General features: G+C 36.3%; 1 protein-coding gene across 14 annotated transcripts in view; it reads left to right on the top strand.

Annotated features, from left to right (window-relative positions):
- Positions 1–25,659, top strand: part of CDKAL1 (CDK5 regulatory subunit associated protein 1 like 1) — a 612,104-nt gene that overhangs the window by 43,197 nt on the left and 543,248 nt on the right. For 2 of the 14 annotated variants that reach the window (XM_070515582.1, XM_070515583.1), the window contains exon 5: positions 10,095–10,226. The exons of the other annotated variants lie outside the window; for them this stretch is intronic. In XM_070515582.1, the coding sequence (XP_070371683.1) occupies positions 10,112–10,226 (115 nt within the window). In that variant the 5' untranslated portion in view covers positions 10,095–10,111. The remainder of the gene's footprint in view (positions 1–10,094; positions 10,227–25,659) is intronic. 14 annotated transcript variants of the gene reach the window in all.

The raw sequence follows: 25,659 nt of genomic DNA, 5'->3' as shown, positions 1-25,659 counted from the left end.
AATGAATGTTCCTGTGATTCTTGCTTGCAGATTAAAACTTTAATATTTGAAATCAGACCTGTGCAATGTGGAGACACAATACACTCTTACGATATTTGCATGATAATCTAAAGAACAAAAACATTTAGTGGAAGTGGTGGTAGAAGGTTTCTAGGATCAACACTTGAATGCTATAGGAGAACAATTTTTTTTTTAATGGATGGCAGGTGGCAGAGTTGAAAAACAGGTTTTTATAATGGAAATGCTAAGAGTCTTAGCTCTAGTTGTGTGAATAGTATTGTTACAATAGAGATAATAGATGTATTGCATTATCTTATCTAATCAGACACTTTTGTTAGTAAAAGCTCCCCCCCAATTAGTTTCAGCATGCTTGTTGCAGAAAATGGTTTCTCTTGCCAAGTTCAGCCACTTAACAAAATTTTTGAGAGACTAATTCTTTGTCAAGTTTTAACAGATTTAATAATCTGTTATTTATTATTATAAATAATAAAAATTTATTTTATGAAAAATGTTACTTTAAACTAGGAAAGTAAGTGTAGGGAACAGTCCAGCTGTTTTCCAGATTACAGAATATGACTTTGCTCATTTGATGAACACCAGTAATGTTGGAAGTGTTCTGCTGGTTTCCTTTTTTTTTTTCATGTTTTTTAAATGTTACTTCTCATATTTGATTTGTTTTAGTATTCTTATTCTTAGAATGGGGCTCAGGAAATTGAATTACGTTTTATATATTTAGTTTCTAATCTCATTTAAAAAATTTGTACAGTTTCCAAATGCTTTTTTGTAAATAGGGGTCTGTAGTGTCTGTAAGTCTGAGGCTGGGAGGGAAATACCACACAGGAGTCAGGTTTGGTTACAGTGGGGAAGGCACTCTATAGTATGCTTAAAGGCAAAGGGACTCAATTATATTCTAAGAAAAAGTAGAACCAGTTGGCCTGTTCTGAGTAAACAGACCAGTGTCTGAGAGGGTGAGTCAAAATAAAAATGGATGGTGGCCATTTGGGGAATTTAATCCAACAGGTGGGAAGCACTTTCTGCTCATGCGGGCTGGAAATACACACAACCCTCCCACTCTGTCCACGGGCAGCATCACCGTGGGGGAGGGAGGGGGTGGGCTGTGGATAGTGATAGCTGTGGCCCTTTTGTGTCATGTTGAGTGTTCACAGTACAGATCTGACCGGTCAGTCCTGCACAAGTCTAGGCTTAAGCCAAGGTCCCTGGGTAGTTAGGTAGTTCTAAGGATGTATTTGTTCAGTAGAACTCTTAAATAATTTAATGTGTGCCAGCTTGCTAGTGCTAGGAATACAGACGGTCCCTGACTTCCGATGCTTCAGTTTACGATTTTTTGACTTTACATGGTGCGAAAGTGATACACACACATTTGGTAGAAACTATACTTTGAATTTTGGGTTTTTGCTCTTTTCCCGAGCAAGTGATGTACGACATGATACTCTCTCATGATGCTGGACAGCGGCAGTGAGTGGCAGCCTCCAGTCAGCCACTTGGTCACGAGGATTAACAACCGATAGATTTATAGCCATTCTGTTTTTCACATTCAATACAATATTCAATAAATTACATGAGATATTCAACACTTTATTATAAAACAGGCTTTGTGTTAGATGATTTTGCCCAACTGTGGGCTATTCTAAGTGTTCTGAGCATGTTTTAGGTAGGCTAGGCTAAGCTGTGATGTTCAGTAGGTTAGATATATTAAATGCATTTTTGACTTAATATTTTCAACTTAGGATGGCTTTATTGGGATGTAACCTCATTGTAAGTCGAGGAAGATCTCTACAAAGATGATTAAAACACTGCCATTCCTCTGAAAAAATGCCAGACTTAATGAGGGAAATAACTATTTAGAACCATCACAAGAGAATATCCACTCATTCCCAATATCAAATCTACCTGCCTGCATGAATTTGCTTCATGTGCATACTCTGTGGTCCCTCCACCACCCTTGATGAATGGTCCATGCTCGCTTGTGCTCATCTCCTCTGACCTGCTCGGGGACATTACTTCTGCAGTTTTTCCTTTCTCCGTTGGACTGCTTTCCCTCTTTAGTGTATCATTCTTATCATCAAACATGTTGTGATATATACTATCTTAAAAGAATCTCCTTCCTTGACACCATATTCCTCTCCAACTATTCCATTTCTTTCTTCCTTTTTATAGCAAAATATCTTACAGGCGGTTTATACCTGCTGCTTCCCCTCCTGTCTCCAATTTGCTCCAATCAGGAACCTTTACTAAAAGTGCTCTTGTCAAGTTCACCAGTGACCTCTCTAAGGCCAAATGCAGCTGTCACTTCTGAGTCCTTCTGGTCTTTATCTGTTGACATTTGACAAGCTGATCACTCTTTCCTTGAAATAATTTCACTGGGCTTCCTAGACACCACTCCCTCTTGGTTACTGGTTCTCTTCCCACATCATTGGCTGCTCCTTCAGTCATCTTTGCTGATTCTTCCTCATTATTATGATATCTAAATGTTGGGGTGCCCCCAAGGCACTTGACTTCTTTATTTTACTTCTCCACCTATACTCACTCATTTGGAATTTTATAGAGTTCCACAGCTTTTAAGTACTCTATATGTTGATACTTCCCAAATCTGTGTTCCCAAATCTAATTTCTCCTTTGAAGCCTGTACTCTGTGCTTATACATCATCTGAATTTGGATCTTTAATAGGCATGTCTATGTAATATGTCTAAAACTCCTAATCTCCCCCACAAATCTGCTCCTCCATAGTCTTCTTATCTCAGTGAAAGGAATCTGTGTCCTTTCAATTGCTTGGGTCACAAATTCTGAAATCAAGGATAACTGCTCATGTTTTCACATCCCACATTGAATCTATTGGCAGATCCTGCTGGCTCTACCTTTAAGACATCCAGAGTCCTACCATTTTCTATCACCTCTATTTCGGTCACCACCTTGGTCTAGGCCAGCATCATCTTCTTGCCTAGATTATAATAGTTGCCTGCTTTCTCTCCCTGCTTTTCCTGCCACAATCTCTTTTCCACATAGCAATCAGAGGTTCTTTGAAAACCTAAGCCAGATTATTTCACTCTTCTCAGATTCACAATGTTGTCCAGTAGAACTTTCTGCAATGATGGAAATGTTCTGTTTTGCACTAATATGGTAGTCATTGGCCATATGTGGCTATTAAGTACTTGAAATCTGGTTAGTGCAACTGAGAAACTGAATTTTAAATTTTATTTAATTTTAATTAATTTAAATCTAAATAGCCACATGAGTGAAAGCCAAAGTTTTTATCATGACTTGTGGGGTGTTAGATCAGCTGAACCTCTCTTACTTCTCTGACTTCATCTCCCACTACCACTGTCACCTTAATTTTCTTGTTATTCTTTGAACATCCCAAGCATGTACTCACACTTGCTGCTCCCTCTGCCTGGAATGTTCTTCCTCCAGGTGTCCACTTCTGTTCCCTCATTTCAGATCTTTGCTCAAATGTTACCTTATCTCAGAGAGTCTTTCCCTGACTACTGTGTATAAAATAGCATCCTTCCCTCACTCTTTATCTCTGAGTCTTTATTTCCTGAGAAATGATCACTACCTGATGTATTTATTTGTTCATGATGTGTTTCTTCCCAGCAGAATGAAAGTTCTATGAGAGCAGGGTCCTCCTGTGGTGATACTTTTGTAGCTCCAGAGGCTAGAACAGTTGCCAGCCTGTAGCGGGCACCCAGAACGTAGTGAACGAGTAGTAGAGTCAAGGTGATATACTCTTGGTGGCATATGAATGAAGACTTCTTGTAGTTACAGGTGAATTAAGTAAGACTTCAGCCTCAGGTCTTGGGAAAGCTTCCTAGAGAAAATGAAGTTTGAATTAGGCCTTAAAGAATGAATAAAAATTTGTCTAATTTTAGGAGAGACATTAAAATTATGAGACTTAATTTATATTTTAGTTTTACCTTGTTTTAAAAAATGCTGACATTTAGATAACACAAATGAGTATCTGAGTTCTGTATGTGGTGGGCACTATGCTGGGCCTGGTGATACACAGAAAATAAGATTAATAAGATGCTCTCACTTCCTCCAGGGAACTCAGTGTATATGATAATATAGTAGAATCCACTAACTGAAAATGGAGTAAAGTAATGAAAAGTTCAAGGTCAGCTTTATTTCTCTTAGCATCTTAAATGGTATATTTCGTTATTTAATAATTGAGATTAATATGTAAAAAATATATTAAGAGAAATATGTCTGTTTGATTCCATTGGCACCTATATGTCCATTCCTCTTAGTAGTTGATTTGGTCCAAGCTGTAGTTGATAGGAATCAGTTTCTTTTTTCCACCTCCTTTCTTTTTTTCTCCTTATGGGATGGGGCTTCTATAGAAAACTAACTGAGACAATAAAATTTGTCAGTTGTCTACAAACTTTCAAAAATTGCAAATCTTCAAATTGTCAAAATTTTCATTTTAGAAGTACTAAGTAGGTTAATATGTTAATCTTGGATTGCACTTGATGAATTTAATGTTTGTTACAATCGTGTAGAAATAAATAAAGATTGTGTCTTAGTTCCCTTTTCCTAGCATGTTGTGTTTCATTTAAGTGTTCTGGGTGATGAAGGAGCTTTTCAAAAATACTCATTCTTTTCTACAACCCACAGTATATTATTTAAAGCTACCTTCTGCGTATCCTCCCTCATCCAGGAAAATTCATCCTTCCTCCTAGCTGCCTGTTAGTCATATTTCTTTGAGCCCACCTTTGAATTTAGAACTTGTAAAATTGTAAACATTTATAAGCGTTTGATCTCTATGTCCATGGAACAGCTTTAAAAATCTTCTTTAATCTCTGAGATGAGGCAGTCAAGAATAAGGCATCTTCGGTTACAGAATCTCTTTGAAGTTTTCTTTCTATTTCAGTTTTTCCCCTCTAGCACTCCTACTTTCAGTGCCTCAGAGGTGGGTTTTTTTATGAAAAATTGTTTTTTCTTTTTTGCTTAGGTTTCTTTGGCAGTCTTTCAAAAGTTCAGAGGCAAAATTAGTAAAATTATACTCTGATTTAACTTTGTTTATTGTTTTCAAACTCTGCTTCTCTACTAAAAGAGATCTCCTTTTAAAATATTTTCCTCTATTTTACATTTTATTGCTGCTTCTGTTGTAGATATAATAGCCCTAAGAATGAACATTATTTTCCTTGACTAGACTGGAAAGCTCAAATTAATCAAGCTGTCTTGAGTCTAATTTAGCTACTGTCCACTTTTACTTTATAGGATAGGATTATATACATAAGTTTTGAAATGAAAATTTTTTTTTTTTTTAAACTTATTTGAGTCTTTATTCTTGTTAAAGATTGGCACCTGAGCTAACAACTGTGGCCAATCTTTTTTTTTTTTTTTTCTGCTTTATCTCCCCAAATCCCCCCTGGTACATAGTTGTATATCTTAGTTGCAGGTCCTTCTGGTTGTGGCATATGGGACGCCGCCTCAACGTGGCCTGATGAGCGGTGCCATGTCCACACCCAGGATCCGAACCCTGGGCCGCTGCGGTGGAGCGCGAGAACTTAACCACTCGGCCACGGGGCCAGCCCCTGAAATGAAAATTTTGAAATCATATAATGTGGAGTTTTCTTTTGTGGTTTTACGTGAATCAAAGCCTTGGTCCAGGGAATAATATTGAAACTCTCATTACAAAAAGGAAGGTGTCTTGTTATTCATTCAGGTAGCCCTATGTGAAATTATTGGTCGTCTTTTTGTCTCCATGAATATCTACTCTGCTACTCTGAGAAATTTGCTTTGCCTTTTATTATCAGGTTCACATATTATGAATGTTCAGGCTAGACAGCATTAAATCAAAGCTATTAAATTACATGTATCATAACATCTTGCATATTTATGTTGGGCTTTTACTTCAGTGATGGGTTTACTTCTGGTTTCTCCTTTATACTTAATATTATACACACACACACACACTTGCACACTCTAAGTAGAAACAGTTTCTCATTGCTTCCTATTTGATTTTTTATGTAATCTATACGCTTACTGAAAGCCAGTGAAATTGAAAGGCTTAACTTTGTAAGAGTTTTTGTTTCTTTAATTCTGTAATTAATAATTATTGTTTCTCAAGTTTCCTTTGGTGGATATTCTCATGGAACATTCCAGGATCCTATAATGCTTCTTGTTGGATTAGAAAATTATTCATTACTTACCTCTCAGTTCTTTAGGAAAGTAAAGGGTCTCCTAATTCCTATCAGTGAGATTGAATTTCAGAAAAAGAACATACCACGAAAAATACTTCCTTAATTATTTTATTAGGTATTTTTTCTCTTATTTCAATGAAATATTAAGAATGAAGTCCAAATTTATGTTTTAAAGGTTTACAGTTATTCATTGACTGTAAATTGCATTGCTTTAATTTAGGCGTTAGAGAGGTCATATAGGTAAGCAGGTAAGAATGTGTGTAATGGCACCAGGCTGTGTAAGTCCAAGAGCCACTTCATTACTTACTTGCTGTGTGACCTTGAGTAAGTTGTTTAACCTCTCTATACCCAGTTTTCTCATCGGTAAAGTAGGATAATAGTACCTATTCTATATCGTTGTTATGAATAATAAATAAATTTAAATTGAAATATTTAAGACACTTAGAAGTGTATTGAGAAGATATTCAATAGTAGGCAGCTGCTACTACTGTACTGTTAGTATGTTATTGTTGTTCTTATTAGTATTAGCAGATAGGTCTGTGTTCGAATTCTTGTCATTTAATAGTGACTCTCCCAGCTTACCTTACTTGCGTCTGATTTTTTATCTTTAAAACAGAGATTATAGTATGTTGTGTCTAATAAAGTCATCATGAGGATTAGAGATGGGATATGTAAATGACTACTAGGGGCAGAGTAGGGCACTGTAATTTTATTAATAGTAGTTGTAGTTTTTATAAAACCCAGTCTGATACTAGTTTTCCTTTTCCTTTAATCTGTTGTAGTATGGAACTATATCCTGCTAAGTGGATATCTAGAGAGTTTCTAAAAGGCGGAATGCCTTTGGGATTCAGGGCTTTCGACACAATTGAAATAAATATCTTAATTGCAGGCTATGAAAGAAGCATGGTGGGGATCCTTAAGCTTCCACCGCTGGGTGTTTAAAAAAGGGTGTGACTGCTGAGCCAACATTTTTTTCCTCCTTTGTCTCCTATCTATTATTCTCGCCTCTCTGTCCATTAATATCTGTTGTGAGGTTGTTATGGTGCAGACACTGTCATGCCTATAATATGAATTGCAGTCCTTTTATTTTAGAATGTTGGCGTGGAGGCCACATACAGCTGTAAAGGCGTTAAAGGATTAAACAAGTTTCAGAGGCACCGTTAGAAAGATGAAGTTGCATCTCCTTAACTTTTTGTGTTTGTAATGGTTATAGTTACAGACAGCTTTGGAATACTTTGGAATCTAGGGAAGGCTTTGGTGTGGGCTAGTTTAGTATCAGAATTTGCTTTTGCTCGTGTCGCATACTGATTTTCTTTTCCCCAGAAGGCAAAATTGTTTCTAAACTGAAACCTCAGCTCACTGAGCTTAATATTGATTTTGAGGGCTGTATAGTGATGACTGAAAAATAGGTTACAGCCACTTTTGAAGAGAGAATACATTTGAACTTTTACATTAAGGATGGCATGTGCTACGTGTCTTGACACATCTTGGCAAGGCAAGTCGTTAATGGCATGACCTCCTGTCACGAGCACAGACTCATGTTTTAAATTCATAAATGGTAGCCTACTGAGAAATGTCTGTTGTTTCATTAAAGTATACATATGAAACTAGAATCAAATTAAACATTTCAAATAGCTAATTTTATCAACTCTTCATAATTAATTAGTTTTAAGCACTGAGAATAAAGGTAATTAAAATAGATTTACTACATGCTATAAGATTTCTGCCTCAGGAAGATGAAAGGAGACATTTATTTTTCAGACATTTAACCATTGGCATTTCTACTTTTATTCTCTGGGGATTTTGTCTATAACAAAAAAAGTTACGGAGTTTTTTTATTATAAAACTATAATTATAAAATATCTTTAATGCGTTTTAGTCTACCTGAATTTAATTGCAGTCTGTTGGAATGTTAAAATCCCACCTTTAACTTCTGCAGTTGATAAAAAATTATTTTCTGCTACTATGGTGTATTGTCATATCAGTTTATTTACATTTTTGTTAATTTTTGGAGTGGGTTATATCTTCAGATAGTTTAAACAGCTTAAGATATAAAAATATTTGTAGGCTAAAGTTTGTTCCTATCTGAATTCTTTATTTGCTCAAGTTCTTAGATCCTCTCCATGTAAAAATGTTTATTAATTTCTTATGTATCCTTCCATAGTTTGTAAAAATGCAAACAAATACAAATACATATCTTTGTTTTTCTCCCCCTTATCACATTTAAGAAAGTGGAAATCTAGAGATATAAGGTAATAGTTGATAAGTGTTAGATAATAACTTGGAAAGTCACAGTATTTTTATACTTGAAAATCAGTTCAGTCAATTATGTTTTAGTGTCGTGTCCGCCCCCCCCCCCCCAAATTATTTCAGGTTGAGTGTACCTGTTTGCTTTGTCTTCAGATTAGAAAGTTCCTGGAGAAGACCTGCCCTTTCTGGAATTGTTTCTGTCTGACCCATCCTATGCAAACTTACTCACTTATGCAAACACTGGGTGCTTTATACAAATATAACCACCTGTATTTTTTATTTGTGTTTCTCAAAGGAGTTTTTGGTAAAATTTGCATAATGACTTGGCTCATTTAGCTTTGTGTATTGTTAAGAGTTCAAATGCTGTGGATATGAAAGATTATAGTTTGTACCAAATAAAAAGGTGCTGTGACAGGCAACCTTCTCAGGATAACTCTGTCTTAGGTATTCAAATCTAATTTGCATATTGAATCTAGACCTATGATTATTAACCCAACTCCATTTACAGTTGATGAAAATTTGCATAAAATTGGTCTTCTTGATAGCTTAAGGTATAGTGAGCAAAATGTTAACTCCTTAGGTAGCATGTACGGCGTTGACTGACTGTCATGATGGAAAACTAATCTAAGCACATTTGGAATACTGATAATCTTTTCTAGAAATTAGCTGTAGTATCATGTCAGAATGTCAGAAACATGGCTGACAGTTTGCCTGTTCATACTGTAAATAGTGGATAGCATGTTTCAAATCCTAGCATCTGTACTGTATCAAATCCTCTCTGAACGAATCTCATTCTTGGTAGGGAGATCATCAGGAGGGGAAATGTGGCTTGTGATTTTATATTTTTGAAAGAAATTTACACTGATTTTATTCACTTTATGTTGGCTTTTGCTTTATTTCTGGCATTAACTGATAACTTCTCAGTCATCTGGTCTTTTATTGTCTGGGGAAGGTGATTCTTTTTACTAAATGTTTTGTGGGTGTATGCATGGATAATGGCTTATTGGGGGTAGTGAGTTGATGTAAGTCTCCTTTTCAGATGAAGTTCCTGACTATTTACAAAGGTTCCTTGCTTCTTAGAACAGTGATTGCCTCAGATTTGTAAAGGTAGAGGAACATCACACCTCTTATTTTACCTTTCTCCAGCTGGGGTTCAACCTGCTGTAAATATTATTGGTAAGGGTGTTAGGCCATTGAATAGGTCTCTGTGTTTGAACTGCTTGATTCTGTCAATTTCACTGAACTCATTACTCTTTGTAGGACCTCAGGCTGATATCACTTTTGAGGTGGTGACTGAACAAACATCAGTCCTTAAGTAATACAGTTTTCTATTAAAATTTTTCTCCTTTTATCATGTGAGTAGTCTCTATGTCTTTTAAAGTAGGTTTTTAATAAGATGGTAATGAAATAATATTCAGTATATTTACTTTTATTTATAAAGTTTTAGTTGCCTTGAGCAAATCTAATGATGAAAAAACCTAGATGAATATATATACACACACACATATATATAATATTTTGTAACTTTATAAATTATTTCTGGCTAGCGAGCACCCTTAGTGTATTTAAAGTATTAGATTTGTACCATCCATCCACTTTATGTACAATATTAGATTAGGATATGTGTTATACAAAGGGAGGCATGACTCTGAAACCTGGCTTGTTTTTTTTGTTCGCAGATTCTGTGGTGTGCTGAATGATAAACAGTCATGTTCTTAGATTGATCCCGGATCCCCTGAGGGAACTGGCAATTTCCCTTGGATGGCATTCAGTTTTCTTCCTGCCTTGCTCTCCCTGTGTCCCACACTTAGGTCAGATTACTGAGAAAATCAGTGTTATTGATGAATCCTTTGTACATCATTATAAGAGGCTCAGTGCCTCTGAGAAATAGCAAAAATCATAATTAAATGCAAGTGGTCACAACTTGTTTAATTTTGAGTTAATGTAGGTTAATCCAATGTCATTGATCACCTAGGGGTTGCACTACTTGGGGTCCATTTATTAAGGATCATAATGATTCTTATTTTTTCTTTTAGATAAATGAATGTTGGAGGATAACAAGTTTTTATTAAGTTTTAACAAAAGTTTTTTTGGAGGGAGAATAGTAAGTGGTGATTGAAGTTTTGAGTTTAATGAGTAGAAGGAAAAAATAAACTGAGAATTGATTTAAATTTGTCCTTGGAGAAGAGGGCATCAGCACTCTGAGAGTTTCTCCTCTGGTAGTGAGCTGGTAGTTGATGGGGATGAAGATGGTGATGATATAAGCAAAAACCTCGGAAGATCAAGCACAGGTATAATAATAACGTAAAACTTAAGAATTTAGTATGTGGTTATTGCATTGTAGAATTGTAATGGAGGAAAGAACTCTTGACAGCATTTAACTCAAATGTGTCTCACAGCTAAGAAAACTGAGGCCCATTGAGAATGGGGGACTTGCGCCAAGTTATTGAACCTAGTTAGTGGCAGCCTGGAATCCAGATCTTATTTCTTCAGCCCAGCACCTTTTGCTACACTATTCTCCTTCCAAGTTTATTGGTTATACAGAATTATTGTTGGGTTACTAAATGGTTAGGTATAATTGAGAATGGAGGTTGGAAGACCTAATGCAAAAGTTTATTTCACAGTTCTGCTAAAGACCAGGGCTACTGATAGTCAGTTAATAATAGTAGCTAATGTAGCACTGAGGGCTTGCTGTGTAAGAAGCACTGTGTAAAGAGCTTTATGTGTACGTGTATGTAATCCTCAAAAGAGATCTGTGAGGTAGATAGCATTATTATAATATTTTGTGGATGTGAAAGCTAAGTCTTAAAGAAATGAAGTAATTTGCTAAAGATGCATACCTACTGAGTGTGGGAGCACAGATTTGAACTCCTATCATATCCCATTCTGCTTCCCATTTTGTCAATCACCATATAAGGGAAGGCCTTTGAACAAATCCAAAGCCCTTTTCAGCTCTAACATCCAGTGACCACTCTGGATTTTAACTTTTTTCTTCTTTTTTATAAAAATTTTCTTTTCAGTTATAGAATGCAAATTAGCTAATTGGATCTCACTCTAGCTTCCAAGAAGATAGACTCCTTTATGTGGTAGAGTTCATTCAGGAAGGTCTACCAACCCTTAGAAAGGACAGAGTGAAGTGAGCTTGCCATTATTTGGTCATCAGGATTTCAGACTTTTCCCCACTGGTTAGTGATTTCTTTGTGAAGTGGTTTTAAACCATTTTTAAAATGGTATAATTGTAGTCTTTTGAGTATTGATGGCAAATGAACAAGTTACCCAGTTTACCTTAGATTGGAAAATTGGAATACTTGCCTACCTCTTGTTTTTCCATATTTCCTTCTTTCTCCATGATTCCTCAGAGATTACTGATAGATTCAGCAGCCTCTCCTGCTTGTTCTCTCATTACGCTGGGATGTCAATTAGCTGGCTGGACTTAGAGCATTGAGGCACTTTATTCTTCTTACTAGGCCTCTAATTCCTTGTAACCATATTTATTGTATTCTTTTCTAATCTGAAGAAGATGGGCACATCCAATTTCTCAAGGAAGAAAAACTCACTGGTAATCTTTTCTCTGAGTCCCCTTTATTGATTGGGACTATAGTCCTGTTGTACTGATTAAATCTCAGAAGGATGTAGATTTAGGGAGTGGCATTCACTTGTTCCCACTGTATTTGGAAACAAGGAGAATATTATGAGCAAAGATTGTATTCTATGAGTTTCTTCCTTCCTACCATTTCCTTTTTCTCCCTATTATTTGCCTCTGGCAAGCACAGTGAGAGAATCGCAATGCTGACCTCAAGGATTTTGGGGGCAAATTTATGCCCTCTTCTGCAGATAATGATTCTTTTGAGAAACAGCTCCTGGCTTATATTGGGCCTTGCTAGAGACAGAATACCTAATCGTTAGATATCAGGTGACCATGTGGCTTGAGCTTCCCATCATGAGTTCTGTATTGTCTGACCTATTTAGCCATAGATTGGAAATGAACAGCAGCAATCTGTTATTGAGTGGAAATGGTATATAAGAGACCAAGCTTGGGCAAGTCTGGAAGGTGTAAGTAGGTTATATGAGCAGGTGGCTCAGATGCCTTGATGCCAACTTCTGTTTCATTGCTTCCACTCCTTCAGTCCATGCCTCTGGCTTCCTGGGAGTTCCTTATGACCAGTGGAGCAAAGAAGAACTAACTTGAGCCTGGTTTATAAGTGAGTCTGCATGATATGCTGGTACTACTCAAAAGCAGACCTCTAGCACTAAAGCCCCGCTCAAGACTGACCGTGAATGACAGTGGTGAAGGAAAACCCTTCCAGTGGGCAGAACTTTGAATTGTATATTTTTTTGCCAGCTATGTTTGGAGTGGGAGAAGACTAGAGAGAAAGATCTACATTGATTAATGGGCAGTTCCTAATGTTTTGTCTGAATGGTTAGGAACTTGGAAGGAACAGAATCTGAAGATTGGTGGCAAGGAAGTCCAGGGAAGAGTTATGTGAATGGACCACTCAGAATATCCACAGACTGTGAAGATTGTGTCCCTTGTGACTGCCCACCAAAAGGCATCTACTGCAAAGGAGACTTACTAATGAGGTGGACAAAACTATGTGCTCTGTGAGTGTCAGTTAGCTTCTTTCTCTAGCCACCCTAGGGCTTGCTCAGTGGGCTCATGAAAAAGTGACTCTGTTGGTAGGGCTAGGGGGTTCATGGTTCAACAATATGGATTTTATCTTAACAGGGTTGACCTGGCTAAGGCTATTGCTAAGTGCCTAATCTGCCAGGTGCAGTGTCCAGCATTGAGTCCCTGATAAAGCACCATTCTCCAAGGGAACCAGCCAGCCATCTGGTGGTGGTTGATTACATTGGACCTCTTCTGTCATGGAGAGGGTGAAGATTGATCCTCACTGGAATAGCCACATATTCTGCGTATGAATTTGCTTTCTCTACCTATAATGCTTCTGCCAGCACCACCATCTGTGGATTCACAGAATACTTCATCCACTGTCATGGCATTCTGTGTTGCATTCCTTCTGATCAGGATTTATTCCACAACAAAGAAGGTGTAGAATGGGCTCATGCCCTTGGAATTAACTAGTCTTGCTATAGACACCATTACCTGAAAGTGGCTGGCCTAATTGAAAGGCGGAATGGCTTACTGAATACTCCATTACAGTATTAGTCGAGAGACAATACCATGAGAAGGATAGGGTTCTCTTTTACAGAGTGCAATGTATACTTTGAATTATATACTGCTGTCTCTCCTATAGTCATAATTCATGGCTCTAGGAATCAAGAGTTGGAAGTGAGAGTGGCTTTTCTCACTGTTACACTTAATAACCCACTTGCAGAACTTCTGCTACCTGTCCTAGGATACTGAGCTTTGCTGGTTGGGAGATCTTAGTCCACAAGGGGAGAATGCATCCACTAGGGGATGCAACGGTGGCTCCATTGAATTGGAAGATGAGGCTGCCACTTGGCCATTTTGAGATCCTTATGCCACTGAACCAACAAGCAAAAAAAGAGGCTAATTTATTCCCTGGATTGATTAATCCTGATTACCAAAGAGAGATTGGGTTACTGTTATATAACAGATTCAAGGAGACGAAATCTGGAATTCAGGGGATTTTCTGGGGTACTTCTTAATACTTCTATTCCCAGTAAAGATTAATGGAAAACTACGTTAGCCAAAAAAGGGCAGAATGATTAATGACTAAGATCTTTCAAGAATGAAAGTTTGGGTCACGCTGCCAGGTGAAGAACCCAGAGTAGCTGAGATAGTTTAATCTATAGAGCTTCCATTTTGGCCTTTTTTGTTTTTTTTTAATCTTTCAGGCCTATGCTTGATTTTTTTGAACATATGTAATGTAGTTAGAGCTTTTTAATCTATTTTGTCTTCTAATTCTAACATCTGTGTTAATTCTGGGTCAGTTTTGGTTTACTGACTTTTCTCCTCGTTGTGAGATTTTATTTTCCTTAGTTTTTGCATGCCTGGTAATTTTTTATTGGATGCTAGACATTGTAAATTTTACCTTGTCAGATTCTGGATATTTTTGTGTACCTATAAATATTCTTGAGCTTTGTTCTGGGATGCAGTTAAATTACTTGGAAGCAGTTTGATCCTTTTGAGCATGACCAGGGCCATGCTCAGTCAAGGGCTGCTACTGAGGCAAGACCCTTCTGTGTACTCTACCCAATATCCCATGAATGAGGAAGTTTTCCCATCTGGCTGGAGAGAAGAGGCATTATTTCTAGCCTGACTGAGCTCTGGGCACTTTTAGCTCCATTCTTTTGAGGTCATTCTTTCCCTAACTTTGGGTCATTTCCTCACATGTGCGCACTCATCAATACTCAGTTGAGTATTTGAAGAGCACCTTCTTTTAGATCTCTGGAATTCTCTTGCTGTGTGGTTCTCTTCTTTTTGGTACTCTGCCCTGCAGACTATAGCAAACCTTGGTTTCCCCAAACTCTTAACTCTTGTCTTCTTGACATGGTGTCCTCTGGACTGTCTTGGTCAACTACAGCTCAGACTGAAAACTGTCAAGGCAGTAAGCTGGGGCAATTTTAGGGCCCACTTCATCTGTAGTGGACCACATATTCACGTAACATTTAATAGACTGGGATTAAACAGAAAAATAATTGATTACTTAGAAAGTTAAAAGAAAACCTTTCTGCATAATGGGAGTCTGTTTTTAGTCATTTATAACCACTTCTTAATCATGGCAAGATATTTTGTTTTTGTTGAAGATTTGTGTCTCTCCAGATTTTTTCCTTATAAATCGTGGAAGGGAGAGAAGAGACAAAGTAGATAAGATTGACCTGATTGCCTCTGCAGGTTTGTGTAAACAGAAGCTGAATGTGTAAAATTTCAAGGAGGTAATAGAGAAGTCTGGCAGTAGAGTTTATCTGAGTACCAGAGAATCATTTGGAAATAAATGCAGGATGAGAAAAGCAAAGAATAAAAAGAGAAGCTTTTGAAGCACAGTATTCTTAAGGTCATGTCTTCAGGATATATTTCTGTGTTTATTTATTGATTGGAGATCTGCTTAATGTATATTGGAAAACTTACCAGGCTGAAGGAGTTGATCCTAAAATGCTACAGAAAAGTTGGATATGAAATGGGAAAGAAAGTTAACTTTCATGAAACTTTTAACAGAATCTGTTTCAGTTCAGCGTGAAAATGGCATAGCTGTGTGTCTCCCACTGAGGTTTTGAAGGGTATTCTGGCTGTTTGTGCGAGTCTTACGAAGTGAGGTGGTATTTGTTCGTCTTCTTTTTGCCTTCCTCTATGCCAAGTGCTTTATGTATATTATCTCATCTTCTGTTCTGGACAAATCCTGTGAGGTATGTGGTGTTAATCTCGTTTTAAAGATGAAGATTTTGAGGCTAATAGGGTTTAGGTAGTTTACTTAAGGTCAGCGCTAGCAAGTAAGCAGAGATTGTGCCTGGGACTTGGACTTGTAGGTAAGTATTCTTTATACCTCATCACACGCATGGCTTGTGTGTTTATAGTTGCTTTTTCTGAAGGTAATAGACAAAGATTTCTTTCCTTGGGTAAAGAGCAAAAACTGGAGAAATGAGAGTGGTTCTTAGGTTATCAGTTCTGGTCAACAAATTTATAGAAAAAGGGAAATATAGACTGAGTAGCTTACTTAACCTAGGTTTTGTGTTTTCTCTATTATTCTAATGTAATTTTTGTTGAAATGCTCATGCCTATTTTGTTGCAGTGGCCATACATGTTTCTAAATGGAATTGTTACATACTTTTAAATGCATATTTTAATCAATTAATTATGCATTCTTCTTAAATGATCCGTAGACTATCATAGATTTTTATATTAGATGGCACTAGAAGTCATAATATTAGTATTCTAGAAGAAAGATTCAGAGAACCCCTTTCCCAAATAAAATAATCTGATCCTGAAGTACAATTTAAATAACACTGTAAAAGCAATGTTGTTAGGAGAGGGGGGTGATAGCTACAGATATTTTTGCCCTTTTTTCTTTCAGGGGGTAGGGAGGGCAGTGGTTGTAAAAATATGGTAGAGTTGAACCATTCAATGCCTGTATGACTTTTTTTGTTTAAGCCTGTTGCATTCTTAGGAATGTTAAATAATGGTATACTGAGATAGCTCACGGTACTTTAAGTCTGAATGTATTCTGTTCTTGAAATAAGTTAACATACATATAATAAATTCTAAGATATCACCATTTGGACAGATAGAAGTTTTCTGAGGAGGGGGCTGGCTTGGTGGTGCAGCGGTTCCGCTTTGGTGGCCCGTGGTTTGCCAGTTCAGATCCTGGATGCAGACAAGGCACTGCTTGGCATGCCATGCTGTGCTAGGCGTCCCACATATAGAGTAGAGGAAGATGGGCATGGATGTTAGCTCAGGGCCAGTCTTCCTCAGCAAAAAGAGGAGGATTGGTGGCAGATGTTAGCTCAGGGCTAATCTTGCTCAAAAAAAAAGAAAGTTTACTGAGGAAAGGGGAAGTCTATTGTCTGTCTTAAATGGTATTATTATTTATGGTAATGTCTAAAGCCTGTGGCCAAATTTGAGGTAGTTTTTGAACTAATAAAAATAATTCTCATTGATTGTGAGAGTGCAATTGGCAGTTTGTGTACTTTTGTTTTTGGTATACTCTGTATACATTAGGAAATTGAAAAATTTAAGAAATTAGAGATCTGCTTTAGGTTTGTTCCTCATTCCAAGTTCATATCAGTTTATGTAACTTTATGTTCTGCTCTATCCAAAAACAAACAAGTAAATAAAATCCAGCGTGTTATATCCTTGACAAGAACACTACTTTGTTGCTGACATATGGTTAGTCATTAGTTGTAGTCAGTACCATACCTTCCTCATTTAATAGCACCATCTGTTACAACTATGACTGATACAAGTAGAGAGGAACCAATTATTTTTTAGTTTGTGAGCATGAAGTAAATGAGAATATGTCTGAAGTTGCCTGCAGTCAAGTACTTTACAACTGGTTTAGTCAAACAATTGGAGTTAGTGCTACCTTGGGAAACGAGATCAGGAAAGAACACGAGGATGCTTGTTTAGCATCTTTATCTACTCTTAGCAAGGGTAATGCCTTATAAAAAATAAATAACATAACTAAGTTGTTCAGAAAGATTTGCATGATGTGCTTTGTTTTTAATGATGTGAAACTACTGGTGTTTGTGGTGTGTGAGTGCAACTAGCATCATGAGAGTTGGAAAAGTTGTTTTTACAATACGGCAAAAATCTTTACAAGAATGATTTTTCATAGACTTTTGGATTTGGGATAATTTTGTACTGATAAATCAAAATTATTAGACATTTATAATTGATTACTGCTCATGTCTATGACTTTATCTGTGTTGTGAAATAAAGTTTTGTACTGCGTGTATGGGTCTCTAGCAGAATTACTGGCCTTGGTGGTGGAGGGGGTTTGGCACTGGTTTGTTCTTCACAGCCCTGTGTGTGTGTGTGTGTGTGTGTGTGTGTGTGTGTGTGTGTTGCGATATGTGTGTGCTATCACTTTTTTGCTATCTCTACCTGGGCTCTTAGAACACTGATTTATTTTTTAAAATAATCTTGACTTTGAAATTATGTGTGGCTGTGTTTTTCTCTGGTCTCCTCTTCATCTACCCTTCCTGCGCAGACTCATTATAGGACCAATGACTGATGTGCAGGTCAGGCTTTTCCTTCTCTCTCTCTTTTCCCCCTTTTCCCACTTTCTCCTTTCTGTAAATCTTATCCAGATGATGAACACAAAAATTAACAAAGTACCAAGGATAGGGAACTATGGCAACAAAATTCAACTCTGGCTTAGAACCTGTCTTGAATAATTGTGTCAGAAAAGGTCTCTGGTAGTAAATTCTCTGCTCATGCATGACTGAAAATGTTTCATACTTGTTGAAATGGGTATAGTTTTTAGATTGAAAATAATTTTCCCTCAGATCTTTGAGATATTCTTTCCTTTTAGAATTCAATCTAATAGGTAAGAAGTCTGATGTCAATCTTTGTTTTTCTCTCTCTGCAGGTATCTTTTCTTATTTTCCTTTTTAGAAAACATTTAGGATCTTATCTTTAGCCTCAGTCTGAAATATCAGAGAAGTATTTCCGTGTGTGGATGATTTTTTGGTTACCACGCCTAGCGCTCTGTGGATTATCAGTCGGAAGGTTCATGTCTTAGCTCTAGGAAGCTTTAAATTTTGTTGTTTATTTCCATACCTCTGTTTTCTTTATCTTCTCTTTTTCTGGCAATCCTATTAAATGTGATAGGCTTTGTAGACTAGTTTTCTATGCCTTTTAACTTTTCTCTCAAATTTTCTGTTTGTCTTTTTGCTTTACTTTCCAAATTCCCTTGACAGTGGTACACTAAAATATGCATGGTAGCAGTTAATTTTAGTGCATATTTAAAAATATGTATGTGCATTAACTATACTTAAAACTGTATTTAGCATTCCACATTTTCATGCAGGTTATTAACATATTCTTGAATTTATCTCTCTCTCTCTCATACTAATTTTATGTGCTAGCATGACTGCCGCTTTATTTTATCATCAGTAACTTCTGGGCTTCTCTTTCATGCCTCTCTTGAATTTTCCCAAATTTCTCTGCTGTAGATTGCTTTTTTTTTAACCACTTGACTGCCTTTTGCTTTTGTTGCTTCCTTTCTGGCCAGAGAAAGTGCATTAGTTCACGTCTACCTATCCCGGAATAATTTTCTTCCAGTTGTGGCCATTTCATCATCTTACTTTAGTGCAGAGGAAGATTGCAGGCAAACTATGCATGGTTTCTTGATAATCTAGACTAGTAAATATGACAGAGAGTTGATTGTGCCTGCTGCCTCTCTGGATGTAGGAGGTATTCTAATAGTCTCCATGAGAGCAAATTAGGGATTAGAGATTATTTTAAAGTGATGGTATCATTTTCAGGAGGCTAACTCTTTTCTTAGTATATTTTGGATAGGGAAGGTTTTCTCTGTGATTCTGGACCAACACATTTGTTATGTATTTCAGTTTAAAATTAATAGTGTATGTAACCAAGACTTTGGTGTTTACTATTACTGTCGTGCTTTTGGATCGAACTAAGAATATTAAAAACAGTTTTTTGAATGGAGAATTTATTCACATGGCACAAAAATCAAAAGGGACCAAAAGGTATACAGTAATAAGACTCCATCCGTCTGCTCCAGCTTAGACATCTGCTAAGTCTTTCTGAAGAAACCCAGTGTTACAGTTCCTCTCTCTCTCTAAAGAAGGATATGGATTTATAAAAATAAATGTACATATGCAGTTACATGCACACACATATGTAAATATACATTTGTTTTTTGCTTCTTCCTTTTACATAAAAGCCAGCACACAATACACACGATTTTGCACCCTTTTCATTTAACAACATGATTTGGTGATGATTTTCTACCAGTTCATTGTAAATGACCTTATTTTCTTCCAAGTAATGTTGTAGTCTATTGTATGGATAATTTATTTAGCCAGTCCCTTCATTCTAGACATTCGTGTTGTTTTTATTCTTGTCTTTTGCTATTACCAGCTATGCTACAGGGACACCCACATCTGTGTTGGTGTGTATCATTTTGCACTTGTGTAAATATATTTGCAGAATAAATACCTAGAAATGTAATTACTGGGTTAAAAGGTGTATAAATTAATAATTTTGATAGATATTGCCAAATTGCTTTTTATTGAGATTGTACTAATTTATGCTCCCATCAGCAGTGTGAGTTTGCTAGTTTCCCCAGAGCCTTGCCAACATATTATATTATCAGCCTTTTTTGATCTTTGCTAATCTGATGAATGAAAAATGGTGTCTCAGTGTCTTTTAATTTGCCTTTCTCATAAGAGCTATTTTTATTTCCTTTTCTGTGAGCTATCCATATCCTTTTATCATTTTTCTGTTGGATAATGCTTACTAATTTGTAGGCACTCTCTTGATGGAAAGCAAGCATTTGTGATAAGATTTCCAGATTGTCTCCTCTTTGTTGTATTTGTTGTTTGTGGTTGCTTTTGCCATGAAGAAATTACTTTTTATACAGTTGACTTTATCAGTATTTTCTTTTACTCCAAGATGATGATCATAATTCTCTCATTGTTTCTGCTGTTGCTTTAATGGTTTCATTGTTTTACATTTAAATCTTTGAGCTACCTGGAATTTATTTTGATTTATGTGTGACTTAGGATCCAACTCTCTCCCTTTCCTCTAGATGACTAACTAGTTCTTCTGACATCACTTATTGAGTCATTTATCTTTTCACCTTTAATGTGAAATGCCACCTTTACTGCACACTGAATTCCTATGTGCATTTGTATTTTTTTCGTATTTAAGAGTTGTTTGTTTATTATGAAAAAGTTCGTAAATACACACAAGTAGAGGGAATAGTTCAATGAACCCTCTGTGCCTATCAACAGATTCAATAATTAAGATTTATCTCTTTCTTTCCTTTTATTTTCTGTTTTTGCTGAAGAATTTTAATGCAATCCCAGATAGCATGTCTTTGACCCTCATATAACTTATGCATGTAGCTCTAAAAGTATGGGTATTTTAAAAGATGAGTTAAATATTTGACTTTTTATTCAAAATTCAAGAGAAAAAACATTGGGGACTAAAATTTGATGTATCTGTGCTCTAATTAGCATTGTGTCATCAGGACGCTTTCCTCCTGCACTTGTTTTCAGGTGGCGCCTGCCTCTGTCTACCATGGGTATGAAATGTTTTATTAGCGTAGAGGTGTCCAGATGATTTCACTGGTGGCCACGTAATGAGCAGTCTGTGTGTAGGCTGCTTGAATAATAAAATTGTGAGCAGTGTGGTTAAGTATAGCCAAATGTATGGATGGGAGCATGGGAGTGATACACAAGCAATTCAAATATAGCTTAATCTATTTTTTGACAGTGCATAGAAGGTTTACTGCTAGAAATTGATAACACTTTCATCAAATTGATGACTGCATTCTTGAGAATAAGGGTGTCAGGGCATATGTCCTATTTGATTCTAGAATTATACCACTAAAATTAGTGCTCAGTTTCAGATTTGTCAGTTTCATGTGAGAAAATATACTTCCATGATGCCAGATGGGTACAAACATTTTACATAACTATAAATTTCAGTTTAGGTTGTATTCGTCAGTTGGATTCTGTGGATAGTATGCTTCCTTTCAGTTTTATCTTCTTAAAACTGAGCTAACCTCATAGGGTTTGTTCTTGATAATTCAGTTATGTCCTGAGATTTGATCTCCAAAGGCTGCTTCAGAAACTTAAAACCTGGTTCACATTCTTGTACCTCTATAAAACTCTTTTGAGAATGAGAGACCCTTTTCATCAAATAGCCTTGGCGTCCACCAAGAATCACCAAATACCTCACAGCAATATAAAATATAGATTTTAGTTACCATTTGCACAATTCATGTATCAAATTTGGTTTGTAATGCTTCCATTTTTGAACAATTCCACAGTTCCTTGGTGTTTTTGCCCCAGTTTTGGTGTTTATCTCCCTTGTTAGAATTTGTTATTATCTGGTGAGTCCTGTAGTGTTTGGTTAGATCTTCCAGAGCCGTGCAGTTCCAAAACGTGATCTAGGCGGCACTTTTTCATAAATCTCATTGGTTTTACTGTCTAGTCATTTAATTGAATTAAAATAAAGTCTCTATATTCTGCTTCAGCTTTTAAATATCTCCCTCACTTTCGTATGTGTTCAGCTGATTCGGAAAGGTTGCGGCACAGTCTCGAAATGAGTGATTTCGTGTAAAACGAGTCACACTTCTCTTCCTTGACTTAGATAAACTGTTAGAAGCTTCTTTTCTCCCTTTTGTTCATTAAAGCGGATTATCTGTGGCAAGCATACTCAGTTTTTCCATGTTGAGACAGTTTTTCAGTTTCCTTTTGGTAGATTCTCAGTCCTATTATTCGTTCATATGTGTTGGCTAAATATGTAAAACAAAGTTTGGGCAGAAAATCTTATTTTCCACATATATAAAATCTAAGTTTATGTTTGCGGGAAAAAACCCCCAGAAAACAAAACCACCTCAATCTGTTGGAGGGAAATGGTAAAATCTGCAATAGTAGTAACCAGGCAGTATGTATTTAACAAGAGAGCTGAGTGACATTCTGTTTTCATAAATCTAATGTCCTTTTAGGACTACTAAATTTAGAATTATTGAAAACAATTATTAGTCCAGATTCTTAAAGAATTTTTAAAGAAATTAAATATTTGTACCATTTGTTAAGCTTCTCCAGTGTACTGAATCTGTTCTAGTAGTAACTTTGCATATGTCGTCTTTAATCTTGACAACAAACCCACAGAGGAAATACTATCCCCATTATAGATGAGGAAACTGAAGCTCCAGAGGTTAAGTATCTTGGCTAACGTCACACACCTAGTATGTGATGGAGTAAAGATTTGAAGCTACATTTCTGAATACAAAGCTCTTTCTTTTCAACATTTGATAGTTTCTATTGAATTCATGAAAGATGAGACAACTACTATATTTATATTTACTGTGCCTATATTTCCTGCCTATCAAACACCTATTTTTTCTTTTTTTTGTGAAGAGATCTTTAGACTTTATAATAGATGAATTTTTTCTCTTAATAGAAGTTATTTTTCTTAGGACAGTTTTAGACTTAAAGAAAAATTCAGCAGTTGGTACAGAAGGTTCCTGTAGATATCCCGTTTCCCTCGTGACTTCCCCTATTATTAACATCTTATAATAGTATGGTATATTTATTACAGTTAATGAGCCAAGACTGATACATTGTTTATTGACTAAAGTTCATAGTTTATTCAGATTTCCTTTGTTTTTGCCTGATGTCTTTTTTCTGTTCCAGGATGCCATTTAGGATATCACATTACATTTACTTGTCATGTCTCCTTTGACTCCTCTTGCTGTGATGGTTTCTCAGACTTTCCTTGTCGTTGATACCTTGACAATTTTAAGGACTCCTGGTCATTGTATATTGTAGGATGTCCCTCTGTTGGAATTTGTCTGCTGTTTTTCTCATGATTAGACTGGGATTATAGATTTTTGGGAGGAAGACCACAGAAGTAAAGTGCTGTTTTCATCACATCACATCATATCATATACAGTCGGCCCTTTGTATCCACATGTTCTGCATCCGAGGATTCAACCAACTGTGGATCAAAAGGCCTACAATGGTTGCATCTGTACTGAATGTACAGACCTTTTTTCCTTGTCATTATTCCTTAAACAATGCAGTGGAACAACTATTTACATAGCATTTACATTGTATTAGGTATTATAAGTTATCTAGAGATGATTTAAAGTATATGGGAGGCTGTGCATAGGTTATATGCAAATACTATGCCATGTTATATAAGGGACTTGAGCATCCATGGATTTTAGTATCCATGGGGAATCCTGGAACCAATCCCCCATGGATACCCAGAGATGACTATTATCATATCATATCAGCATGATTTATGACTGTTGATGTTGACCTTGATCAGCTGCCTGAAGTAGTGTTTGTCAGGCTTCTCCACTGTACAGTTACTATCTCCCACCCCCTTTCTGTATTGTGCTCTTTGGAAGGAAGTCACTATGTGCAGCCCACACTTAAGGGATGGGGAGTTATGCTCACCCTCCTTTAGAGTAGAGTACCTGCATAATTTATTCGGAGTTTTTCTATATGGGAGATTTGTCTCTTCTCCCCCATTTATTGATTTATTCAATCATTTATATCACTGTGGATGCATGGATATTTATTTTATACGTCGGGTTATAATCCAATATATATTTTATATTTATTTTGTTACTTAACTTGTTCTAGCTTTGGCCATTGGGAGATATTTCAGTTGCTCCTATGTCCCATTGACATACCTCCATCAATTTCTTTTTTTCTTTTTTAGTTTTTTGAGTACTTTGTGGTACTACAGGATGCTCCAGACTCATGTATATATTTTCTACCCTACCCTTAGAGTCAACCATTTCTCTAAGGAGCCCTGGCTCCTTTTATTGGAGAAAGGTATTAGAAACCAAGATTTTGGGTACTAGGTGTGATTGTTGCTACTGCTTGTCGTTTCTTCTAGACTGTCTCAGGTGGCAGATCAAGGAAATGTGTTTATATACTAATCTTTTTATATACTCATATTTATAAATATTTCTTTGTGTATCTACGTTAAGTTAAACATGAATTCTCACCTGTTTCCAACTCTAATTCATTACAACTCCTATTTTTTAAGTGATTTTTAAAAACATTTTACAAGTTTCTGACAGTTTTATCCTATCCTATAACAGATACTCTTTTCTCTTGTTTAGTGTTGGTTCTATATTTAGGTGGACTCAGTGTTCGCTCTCAGTTGTTTCATGTAGGAACTTCTCCATTCCTGAATCATTTCCATTCTTCCATCGATTATCTAGTGTTTTTATACTCAAGTCTCCTCCCTCTGCCCCGAAAACAATGTTCATGGATAGTGTATTTCATAAGTGTTTACTCATATGTTTGCAATTGTATTTTTTTTTAATAGAAATTAGGTCCTATCAGTGAGATGTTTGAGAATTTTATCCATTCACCTTTCATCCTCATAGTGTTGCTTTTTGATTTTGGGTGGATAATGTGGACAAAGGGAGTGGAGAATAGCATTGAGTTAATTGAAATATTTTGACTTTAGTTTTGTTTACTCTGCTTCCAGATGACATTTTTCAAAAGTTTATAGATGGTTGGCCCCTTCCCCGATTTGAACACTTGTGGTATTTTTCTTTGCTAATTTTATTTCTTTTGATTAGTTCATTGAGATTTAAAAAAGATAGGTTCATTTCTTCTGTATTATTCTGCCACCTTTCACCTCGATGGACACATTTTTCCCCTAAAGCCTTTCCACTCTACTTTATTGCTCCCTTGAATTTATTATTTTCATTTAAGTACAATTGTATTATCTAATTATCTTAGCTGTTATCTAGTACAACTCTTATTTTGTAGATAAGGAAACAACTATCATTTGTGTTAGAAACTGGCACACTGATTTTTTTTTTTATTAATCTGAAACAGAAAGGAGACCACTTGTATTTGCCAGGCTTTTTCCAATAAAATATTTTTGTGCCCAAGCATATTTGTGGGGACTAATTATATTGTTTTTGTATGGATTTTTGGGGGAAGAAAAATGTATATTAAAGGTGTTTTGTTGGTTAGTGAGGCAATGAAATATAATCTGTATATTTCTAGGGCAAAGCACGCATAACTTCTCTTTAAATAAACTGGTAGTCAAGTTTCGTTGTTGCAGAAAGCCCATTCATTTTT

Source organism: Equus asinus, chromosome 8, assembly GCF_041296235.1.
Source record: "Equus asinus isolate D_3611 breed Donkey chromosome 8, EquAss-T2T_v2, whole genome shotgun sequence".
In the NCBI taxonomy this organism is placed as follows: domain Eukaryota; kingdom Metazoa; phylum Chordata; class Mammalia; order Perissodactyla; family Equidae; genus Equus; species Equus asinus.
This window is presented reverse-complemented; position numbering and strand designations above follow the sequence as displayed.